The 12,327-nt window shown below is 37.8% G+C and overlaps 1 protein-coding gene across 1 annotated transcript; it reads left to right on the top strand.

Moving 5' to 3' along the window:
• Window positions 1–2,442: 2,442 nt before the first annotated feature.
• On the top strand, window positions 2,443–11,903 carry LOC133333160 (uncharacterized; the record flags this gene model as incomplete). The annotated part of the gene is made up of 7 exons (XM_061541490.1): window positions 2,443–2,553; window positions 2,803–2,936; window positions 6,120–6,225; window positions 6,344–6,424; window positions 6,944–7,437; window positions 7,507–7,815; window positions 7,887–11,903. Coding segments are annotated over 7 exons (5,252 nt in total), but the record flags the coding sequence as incomplete, so codon positions are not given.
• Between the last annotated feature and the right edge of the window lie 424 nt (window positions 11,904–12,327).

The following is a 12,327-nucleotide window of genomic DNA, read 5'->3' as shown; positions in this document are numbered from 1 at the left end:
GATCAACGGTGATGCATTGATTGTGTTTATACCCTACACAACTATGTTGTCGGACATGCATATCTCGACTAGCTGAATCGATCTAGACATTTGTGTCCGTCCATCTGTCCATTATAACTTGTAAACACATTTAATGACAAATCGACTACGGAATTGTGCATGTAGGATGGGTTCTGGCCAAAGAAGACCGCTATTGTTTTTGATAATGATCCGTTAATATTTAGGGGATGAAATGGACCAAAAACTTTTTTTTCAGATTTTCTGGACGCTCTAGAGGCCACACAATATGCATTACACAGAGAAAGGGATATGACCATGGAATACGTTTTATGAAGATCGGTCAATATTTAGCAGGTCGGTCCTTTGTGTGAAAAATGAGAGAATTTATATTCTATGGCAAATATATTTACTCCTGAAGGACATAGACCCGAGAAGTTGATAGTATATCAAAGAGAAGTGGTTAACCTTTAAATTGATGCCAATTATATTGTTCTATGTACTTGGATGTGGGAACTATACGTATTTGTTTAAGGAACCCCACCCCATTCACGATTTTTTATTATTATAACCTTCACCACACTTTGGTACAGGGTATTATGTCTTTGTGCATATGTTTGCAACAGGCAAAAGGAAATGAGATAGACACATGGTTCCTTTTGAGAATATGCATAGAATCACTTTCTGAGTCGATGTATGCATGTCCGTCCGTCCGCCCGTCCGTCTGTAGATGTTAAATTGAAAACAAAGTACAGGTCGCATTTATGATCCGATTTGGACGAAATTTGGCACAAGTCACTTATTTGGCCCAAGGACGAACAATATTGAAATTGGGAAAAATCGGTTCAGATTTAGAAATAGCTCCCATATATATTTTCTTCCGATTTAAGATAAATGGGGCTCCAAAGCCTCTATATATCTTTCGATTTGGACGGAATTTGGTACTGAATTAGATCAAGAATGACGTGTGCCAAGTTTCGAGAAAATCGGGTCAGATTTATATGTAGCTCCCATCTATTTTTTCGTCCGATTTAAGGTAAATGGGTCTCCAAAGTCCCTATATATCTTTCGAAATTTGGCATAGGGTACTGAATTGGGTCCAGAATGATGTGTGCTAAGTTTCGTGAAAATCGGTTCAGATTTAGATATAGCTCCAATATATATTTTCGTCCAATTTAATGTAATTTGTGCACTAAAGAACCAAAGATTGTCCGACCCGCACACAATTTGGACAATGTACTGAAGTTTTTATATCCTTTCGTGTGTCAAGTTCTCTTGAAATTGGTTCAGATTTACATATAGTTCCTATATAACTTTTGTCCGATTTTACGTAAATGGTGTACTAAAGACCCATGCTAAGCCAATTGGCAAAATGTACCGAAACTAATATAAATTAATCTCGCGCAATTTTCCTTGAATTCGGTTCAGATTTAGACATAGCATAGCTTCCATATATAATTCGACCTATTCATGTTGATTGTAAACCAAATTACCGATGGGTGCTGGATTGATTTTACATTTTAAACAGTGAAGCATACCAAATAGCGTGCGTAAAGTTTGCTTTAAGTCTATTTACAAAACAGTGCTAGAAAGAGTACATGTCTGGCTCTCGTATGAACTAGGATTCTTGACTTCGCACAACAATTAACAAAATGGCTGAACTTTGATTTTTTTTTTTTTTTTTTTTTTTTTTTTTGCAAAATCGCTTATTTTTGACTGCAAACTAAGTTAAAAAAAATAAGGAATATCTTCACCGATTGATACACAGAACAATGTGTGCAAATTTGGAACCGATTGGATTATTAGGTTTTGAGTTATCGTGCCCGCCATTCGTAAAACAATGTTTCGAGAAAAATGCGTTTTAAGTTTGAGAATCACTCTTGCCGTCACTTGATGCTGACACAATAAATCGGCTATATCTTCTAGGGTTCTTGAGATTTTCACTTGAAATTTTATAGGTACATTCTAGAATAAGAGTAGATTCGAATTAAATCAAAAAGGCTATTTTCACCAATAATTATTCGATTGCTGTATAATTTATAAAAACAATATAGCGCTCTCTATTAGTCAGACCGAGGATTTTTTAATTGATCTCTTTGTCATAATTTTGGTATACTCCTTTCCTTTATAAAATGCTGGCAACATTTCTTAACTAGAAAATACCACGTTTTGGTACACCTATTACGAACATTTTCAAAAATATTGGGATATTCAGTGGGTCGAAGGACATACTTTTAACAATTTCTCGAAATAAGTTTATGCTTGACTAAGAAGGAAACAATTAAAGGATTTAATTCAATTCGAATTGTAACATTTTTATTAAATGGAATTTTTTCTTGCAATAAACTAGCATTCGATTTTTATATAATGTTTTTAAAGAAAATATTTTTTTTTTTTTGAAATTTAAGTAAGTTATACAATATAAATGTTTATACATCTTTTCAGAGTGCTCATTGTCACCATTTGTCAGTGGTTCATCATCTGAGAAAATTCCTTATGTTTTTCTGCCGCTTAGGGGTCAAATTATTTATCCCAGCAGGGAAATAAGTTTCGCAGGTAAGTCCAACACATATATTTATTTATGAAAAATAAAATAACGAAAATTATTAATGATTCTTTTTGAAAATATACATATATTTATAACGGAATGTTTTTTATAAAAAAAAAACTAAAAATGATAAGTAAAATTTACACTATTATAAAATACAGCCCTAACATTATATATGAAAATATGTTTCTAATAAATTAATCTAATAATTATCAATCAATCAGACCTTAATCAATTATGTTTTGTATTCCACTTAGATATCCGAACACCGGTGTGTGCTGTAACGGGTGCCCAATATTTAACCATAAACGGTTGGTCGGATCTACGCAATCCCATCGACAATGATTACCCCTTTCGTATGTTTCGTGATGAGGGGCGTACATTTTTACAGGTAATAATAAATGTATATATACATATATGTATAGAAAAGCGTGAATAATTTTCTATAATTTCATGTCAAGTTTATAATAAAAAGCAAAAGAAAATGAAACAAAACAACAAATAAATTGCGTGTATTTGACGCCAACAATATAACACTATTGTTATTGTTGTTGCTTGTTTTTTGTAAAGGCAACCAATTATTATAACAAAAACAAAATATGATTAAAACAAATGAATGTCTTTTATAGAAACTAAGTAAGTGGGTTGAATGACGGCCACTAACCGCAAATATAACAGACATTTAAAAAATATTAAAAGCAACAACACTTCAACGCCTATAAAATTATATATAAAACATTTATTATTTCGACAGACTTACAAAGAAAATGAAAAACAAATACGTTTAAAAGAAAATTTATAACATGAACTACCTACCCATTCTTTATGTTTTTCTACAACAAAAAAAAACGGCATTGCGTGACAATTTTTTTTTATTTTATTTTATTTTTTTTTTTTTGTTAATAAAGTGTCTAATTGAGTTTTTGTAATGAAAGTCATTTGAAGCTGTCAACCAGAGAGTGTGTTGCCTTGTCTCGCCTTTATGCGTAGCAAAGTTTGTCACTTAAGTCTTTTATTTTTTAATTCAAACACGTGTGTAGTCTTGTATGCTTAAGACAATCTGTCATAGTCTGATCTTTAACATATAAACACTTTTATGATTGCCATCTAATATTTTATCTTTGGGGTGGGGATATTCAATAAAATATTTTTGCCAGCGAATATCATAGGGGTAGTATTTTAAGAAAATATTTTTTAAGGATTTTGAATTTTTTTTTTCAATGACTATTGTATACGTTAGTTTTCTAGGACTAATATAGGAGAGCATTAAAACAATTAAAGGGTTATCATATGTGTGAGGTTAAAAATACATTTTTTCAAAGACTATTACTGGCGTAGATTTTTAATAAAATATTTTTTCAATAACTTTCTTGTGTGTGATTTTAAAAATTTATTTTTTCAATGACTATCATATGCGAGAATTTTAAAAATATATTTTTCAAAGACTGTCACAGGCGTGGACTTTTATACCCTTCACCACACCGTGGTACAGAGTATTATGTCTCTCTGCACATATTTGTAACATGCAAAAGGAATCGAGATAGACCCATGGTTCCTTTTGAGCATATGCATAGAATCACTTTCTGAGTCGATTTACACATGTCCGTCCATGTCCATGTATTTTTGTGAACAACGTATAGGTCGCATTTATGATCCGATTTGGATGAAATTTCACACAGTTCATTTATATGGCCCAAGGACGAAACCTATTGAAATTGTAGAAAATCGGTTCTGATTTAGTTATAGCGCCCATATATAGTTTCGTCCGATTTTATGTAAATAATGCACTTAACTCCCAATATTTATCCGAATGGGATAAAAATTTGCACAGCGCACTGAATCCGATTTTATTTTGTGAAAACCGATGCACTTAATAGCCCATATATAGTTATCCGATTGGTGCACCAAACTTCCAATTTTTGCACAGCGCACTGAATCAGGTCCAGATTGATGTCTGCGAAGTTTAGTGAAAATCGATTCAGATTTAGATGTAGCTCCACATATAGATTCGACCGATTTTATGTGAATGATGCACCAAACTCCCAATATTTGTCTGATTGAGCAAAATTTTACATAGTGAATGCAATTGAGGAAAAAGTGATATGTGATAAGGTTTGTTGAAGTCGTTTCAGATTTTGATGTAGGTCTTATATATATTTCCGTTCGATCTTATGTAAATGGTGCATCGAAGGGCTTTTGTTTGTTCGATTTACACGAAATTTGGCAGAGGTTTACATATACCTCCCATACATAATTTAACTCGACTCCATACAAATGCTATCTTGATAGATAGCACATTTAATTTCGCCCGATTCCATCTCAATGGTCCTCCAAAGTAGGTATCATATAGTGGGCCCCGTTCGACTTTTGAGCTTTCCTTACTGGTTAAAAATATATTTTTTTCCAAGACTATCATAGGCGTGAATTTTTAAAAATACAGGTTTGCCCATATTGGACGAACCCATGTTTTTTTCACGAATGTTGTCCTTGAGCTCTTCTACGGTCCTTGGCTTGTTAACGTAAACCTTTGACTTCAAATATCCCCACAAGAAGAAGTCAGGCGGCGTCAAATCGGGCGAACGCGGTGGCCAGTCCAAATCACCACTTTTCGACATCAAACGGCCCATAAACAAATTCTTAAAAAAATCGATTGTTATGCGACTTGTGTGCGGTGGAACTAATTCTTCAGAAAATCGATTGTTATGCGACTTGTGTGCGGTGGACTTTTCGTAATGAAGAGGCACTTCTTGAATCTCCTGAGGATTTTCAGTGGCGTTAAAAAGGGCAATTTTGCTTATTTACGGTCCCATTCAATGTGAAATTGACTTCACCGGACATGATAATTTTGTTCCAAAATTGCTCGTCATCTTCGTTCATTTCGATGACTCTTTGGGCCCATTCCAATCGACGAGGCTTGTCCGCAGGCAACATTCTTTGCGTCAATTGAATTTTGTACGGGAACAAATGCAAATCAATGCGAATAATCCGTTATAAAGTGGACCGAGCCATGCCCAACTGCTGAGAACGGCGTTTTTGGGATGTTCTTGGGGACCTCTCAACACTGACACTGGCAGCGCTATTCTCGGCCGATCGCCTTGGTCGACTTTTATATGGCCTTTTCGGATTAGAAGTCGAAATTTTTTCGTATAAACGCTGGTGTTCTTAGAAGGCGCACCTTTCACATTTTTTAATGTTTTGTTGAGTTTTCACAATTGACTTCTTCTGTTGAATGTAAATTTCAACTATTTCAGAGCGCTCGCGTGGCGTGTATTTGTTCATGGTAAAAATCTGCTTGGACTGACGCTTCAAACGCGGTATGTCATTAAGCGATGTGACATCTCTATCAAAAGTTATGGCGTTGCCAGATGGGTCCGTCGAATATAGGCAACCCAGTACATTTTTTAAAAGACTATCATAGGCGTGGACTTAAAAAAATATTTTTCGCTCTTTGTTTTTCATTTTTGTTTTCATTTACCTTGATTCCACCTACTATGACCTTTAATTTGGTATTTCAATGTATTTTCAAATTTTGTAATATCTTTTTTTGTTGCTTCTTCTTCAAATTACCTTCCAGTGGTTGGGTGAAGCTGATCTCCGTCACAAAATGCAAGGTCGCCTCATCGTTGTGCATTTAGTGTGTCGTGATATGACTTTGCCGCTGAACATGTCATCTACAAGTGGTAAGTTAATATATTATTTCTGTTGCCGAATTTCTCTCCAGTACATCGATTGCTGGTTATTGATTGGAAAACTTGTTCTTCTGTGATTTTTCTGTAATTTTTCTTCTTCTTCCCACAGATCACATTATGCCGCCGAAAAATGTCTTTTCACCCTGTGTTGCATTTCGTGTTAATGGTAGTCCTGTTAAATTTGCCAACAGTAAGTATGTTTGCCTTCGTGTGTGTGTGTGTTTCTATTTTCAAGGAAAGTGTAAATAAATGGAATTGTTGTAACGTGTCACCAAAACTGTGTTGTTGTTGCTGTTGGTTGCATGTAGAGATGTTTTGACCCCCAAAGGAAAATCTTTATTTTGATTGTTTTTGAAAGGTTGCCTGGGAAAGGTCAGGGAAATAAATAAGAAAAACTTTTGGGAATGGTGGAGGAGGGAAAATAGGTCATTGACTTCAAAACGGGAAAATTGAATGTAACTGAAGAATAGATGAAAAAAGAGTGCAGGTCAGAAGTTATTATTTTTTACATGAATCCCAATTTAGCTCATCAATGTAAAACGGACAAACAAGACTCTAGGATAAAAAACTTGGATAACATTTTGAATTTTTTTATTGTTTTTTTTTTTTCAAAGAATATCAACGGCCTAGATTTTTTAAAAAATGTTTTAATTTTTTGTTTAATAAAAATTATTAAATTTCTTCAATTTTTTCTTCCATACCGCACTAGATGTCTCTGAGGTCTTATTCCAATCGGAGGCCACCACTACCTTGGCTGCCACATCAGATGGTATGTCCACCAAAGAATATATTGTCATTGGTGTGTGTAGTCTCCTGCTCGGACTTATTTACGTCTCTTCGGTCTTCCTCTATCTGCACATGAAAAAACGTAAAGGACGAGAGCAACCGAGGATGCGTAATTCACTTGATGATTTGGCTAATGAAATAAATTATCCGAAAAATGATCAAGTGACATTTGGAGCGCCATTTACACGAAGTGGTAGCCTATATTCAGTGGGTAGTATGGCCACGTCCAATGAACCCAGATCTCGTGCCAGCTTGAGTAGTATGAAAGAAGAAATGGGTATTGTTAAAAACAATCCCTTGCTACAGCACTTTCCACAACTAAGTGATCATCATTCGGGTTTCACGAGTGATATATCGAATTCCGCTTCGGAATGTGAAATGGATGGTGGTGGTTATCATCATGATAAAATTAAACAGGTAGGTGGGGAAGGGAGGAGGTGAATTTTAATTTAATTTAATTCGAATTTATTTTTGTATTTTTTGAAGATGCAAACCAATGCCTTGATACATCCCCAAATGGGTATGATGCCAAATGGCAGCAGTGAGTCGCCAAAGGGCTCTCACCACTCCTCCAGTAATGGCAATGGTAATGGCAGTAGCAGCTCCACAAATGAAGATCAATTAGATGGCAACTCTAATGGTCAGGAAACGGAATGTTTACCCCAAGAAAATGTTGCCATTATTGAGGATATTATGACCGAAGAGAAGTTGGAAAATCTGAGGGCCATGGTCAATGGCAATGTGCGCAAGAAATTATATTTCAATCCAGCGTATTTTGAGCCGCATTTATTGGCGGTAAGTTTTGGGAGAGATTTTGCTATAAATTTAATTTTATAAAATATTTTTTGTTTGTCGTGTTTCCCCAGCAACCTCCCCCCGCTGCCTTGGAATTTCTGCAAAAAATCCGTGAAGTAATTGCCATTGCCAAATACAAAATGGCCGCCAAGCGATATCAGCCTTCATTGATTATGATCCCCGAGGAGAGTACAACACGTTCCGATACCCCCTCCTTATTTGGTTCCCAAGCACAAGGAACAGACGCCGCCTGTCAGGCCTGTGCAAATAATCGTTGTAGTGGTCATGTTAAAAATTGTGGTGATAAACGTAATACCATTGAAAAATGGCTGGAAACTGTTAATCTTAATGAAGAGAATCAAAGTGGAAATCCTCCTGCAACGAATAATCAACGAGAAACAGTAACACCTAGTCCGGAAAAAGATCGTCAATCACCAAGGGGCTCCACATCATCTTCGTCACAAAGTGGCAACAGGCCAGCCACAGCGAATGCAGCCTCAACGAGAAGAGGCCGCAAAGAGATAATGGCGCCCAAGCAAAGGCCACCACCACCGCCAACACAGAAAACAACACAAGGCTCCTCTAATGGCTCTTCTGCGAATGGCCAAAGTAAAAATAGAAGCAATGATGAAGGGGAGAAAGAGGAAATCCGGGATCACCACCAACAATTGGTTGAGGGTGTGGCGGAAAATAATTTCCAGAATTATGAAAAACCCTCACAGCCCAAGAATTCCTTGAACATACCCATTTTACATCACAAATTAGAAACCTATTCCGCCATTACGGCCTCAGCTTATATGTACGGCTATGCTGAGACGGGTGGGGAACTTTATAATAATCCGAAATTCACCCTGCACGACTCTCCCTCAGCATCTCAACGTAGCCGTTCTTCTCAGCGGTCGCGAAAACGTTTGGATGTTCTGGATCAATATGCGGCAGCCTCAACACCCACCTCCTTGACATCGGCTGAACGCCAGCATTATCACATGCTAAGGAATATGGAACAAATGAATGAATCGCTGGACGCAGATGCTTTGATCAAAGAATATACTGCCACCCTGCGCTCGAATAGCAGCTTCCATGTAGACATACCCACACCGGATTATGATAGTACCATGGAAAAGAAAATCAAAGATATTTACAATAATACCCAGGGCAGTGTTCCCTCGGTGCCCACTCCCGACTATAGCTCACTTAGTCGTAGATCATTGAAACAATATCAACCCGACTCACCGATTTATCGAAGAAAATCTCCCCAATATCTTATTGTGGATTATGAAACAGATAGTTTGGAACGCTTGGAATCGACGAAACGGAAATCGTCACAATCCTCCTCATCACCATCCTCCGATGTTAGTTCTCAACTGAGTCCTAGTCTTAGTACCGCCCTGCCTTTGGAAGAGGAATTGGAAATAAGCCATACGGTTTTTGGACGCGATGGCGGAACATTTCCGAATAAAACCTTAAACAATAATCAAAAGAAAATGCTCAGATCCATGGATACGAACAGCATGCAAAAGGATATTGCCGCACGCATTAAATATGACACCCCATTTCGTGGCAGCATGACCATTGAAGTGGAACATGAACCACCCTCCGATTTAGAGCGTTCCACAGATAGTGATCAATATGAACCGGATACTCTGGATCGTAAACCGAAAAAACAAAGTTTTTGTGATGTCAGTAATTGGTCAAGTATGACGGATATTAAGAAAGAAATCAATTCGCCACCACAATCACTGCCCGATATGAATCATCATCAGCAGCACCACCACCAGCATCAACAGCAACGTCCTTTGGCTGCAGGTAGTATGATGGATCTGTCGGGTAAAAATTCATTTCGCCTCAAGCCCGCCAACACACACAACCACGGGGATTGTTCTCTCCGTAAAAATAGTCGCGACTCAGCATACGAAAGTCAGGTGGAATTGAGGCGAGGGTGTAACCAAAATCATCATCACGCTCATCATCAGCACGAAGCAGAGGAGACCAAACAAAATGTCAATAATTTGCGAGAAATCTATCAGTCTCTGCTGGTAAGACAGAATAGTGATTGTAGTTGTAAATGTGGTGGTAAGGCCACCAGTCTGTATTTGCAAGAACAATTGGAAGACCTTACCGAGAAGGGACGCATACTCACCCTAGAGGCCAAACATTCAAGACGCCAAAGACCCAGTGAACCACCAACTCCACCACCTGTAGTGGAAATTTCCAATGACAGCCCCAATAAATGTACCATAAAAATCCTAACCCCTAAGGCAAAGCGGGAACAGCAGAGCACGGAAAAACGTCCCACAGAATATGTGGAACCACGCATTCATCAATCGAGATCAATGGATGAACTTTCTTCACGCAAACACTCTCCCTCGCCCAAATTACCCGCTCGGAGTCCCAGTATTACACCCACACCACCTAGAAAACAACGAAGCATTTCGAATTCACCACTACCACCTCCACCACCACCGCCAACTACCTCAGCCTCAACCACCTTAAATAGTCGTACAAGTCGTTCGTCCAGTTCTCAAACTAGGCAATATAACATCAATCAATCGGAGGAGGATACCCTCAGTAATCACAGTGAATGTACCGAAGTGACGGGTATTTCTGGAACCATGACCAACTCGGAATTTGGTGGTTCCATACGTAAACCCAACTTACCCTACACCTGCAACGAAGAGGATGAGGAAAAAGAAGACGAGGAGGAGGATGAAAATTCATCCGAAAATAATAACCCCCATACATCAGAGGATACACAACCTGCCACCGAAGCCAATCAGGCATTGAAAAAACTAAAAGGAGAGGATTATGGTGCCATATTTAATACCCAAATCAAGGGGCTACGGAATGACTATAGCCTCAACAAATATTTAAATCGGCGAAAATCTCAAGAAAAAATTGAAATCCCCAACGAAAATGTCCACCACAAAAGCAACACCCCCATGGAATCTCCGATACTCGAAGCCAACAATAATTTAAAAAATGCCTCTGACATGGATCCAAATAAACTTGATGTTATTTCCCTGAGTTCCCGATCGAATCGTAGCAGCAGTCGTTTATCCGATCGTACCAAGGAAATGTATCGTAATGCTGGTGTACCCGTGGGCATTGCATATCCCCAGCGTAGTACGGCGAATAGTACAACAGCCAATCAAACTGCCACCACACCTACACACACCACCACGACCACAACAAATGTTCAAACGGTATATCGTTGTGAAATTGAACCGGTCCAGCTAACGCATGGCATGCAAATTGCCATGGGCCTTAAGGATCGCCCGAAAAAAGCCAAAGATATAAAAAATGCCTGGAAGAAATTTGTTAGCATGGCGGCGTCGAAATTTAGTCCTACCCAAAGTCCAGCACCACCATTTGATAAGAAAACTACCTCGTCCATTTTGGATGCCCTCGAACGGGATGAGGGTATATCATCCTTGATTGAAGGCCCGCCTAGGGTTTCCTCACCCAAAAGTACCTATTCCGCACCGGCTAGTCAAAATTACTACGAACAACGGTTTGGTCCGCGACCGCTACAAGAAATGGATAGTGGCTATATGAGTGCAGATTCCGGAGAGGCCCTAAAACGTAGTTTCTATGATCGCTACAATTTTAAATTAATGTCTGGACGAGATCACATAATACGTGTCGATACCATTGAGGATAATTCGGATATTGAAAGTACCTCAACGGATCAACAGCGAATGGCTCAAGATAATAGCCGTTTCGAAGACTTTGAACATATCAATGAACAGCAACAAGACATGGGTAATAGTATAGAATTGGGTGTAGAGGAGGAGGAGGATGATGAAGAGGAGGAGGGTGGACGTCATGTGGACAATGATAGCGATAATGATTCAGATAAAACTTTAACGCGATCTAATACACAAGGTAATTCCACCGCCAGATCGTCATCGTCCACCAATTATACTTCAGAAGAGGAGGAGGAAGATGATGAACATCCTACCACCAGCTATGGTTCATCGGAAACGGATGGTGAAACCAATCCCGATGATATGTGGGAATCTGGTGCGGAAAGTGTTGAAACACATTCGGTGTTATATAAAAATGTACGAAAATCAATGGAGAGATGATGAAATTGAGAACTACAAGAAAATGGTTTTTTTGTAGGTTATGGGGAAGTAGCTACGAGATGTATATATTTTTTTATATAGACATATTTAAAATAAATTATATATACACACTTTTAAATGACCCTTAGGAGTAGTGTAGTAGTTCAGAATTAATTTATTTTATAGAGCTTTAAACATATATTTTAATAAATTTTCGAAGTTTAATTTTAGATTTATTTTTTAAGCTTCTCGCTGTAGAAAACGGCCCTGAAAACCTCATTAATTGAAAATGGTAGTATATCACAGCAATATTTAAAAAATTCTTATTGGTTCTAGATCTGTAACAGACCTTTATTGGGCCTCTACATGATCCTTTATCAACAGAAGACCTCTGACAGATTTTTTTTTTATAAAAAACTTCACACGGATCTTCTATCTAAAGAAG

Source organism: Musca vetustissima, unplaced genomic scaffold (assembly GCF_032173495.1).
Source record: "Musca vetustissima isolate MV318-11 ecotype Yass unplaced genomic scaffold, APGP_CSIRO_Mvet_v1 utg60438, whole genome shotgun sequence".
NCBI lineage: Eukaryota > Metazoa > Arthropoda > Insecta > Diptera > Muscidae > Musca > Musca vetustissima.
This window is presented reverse-complemented; position numbering and strand designations above follow the sequence as displayed.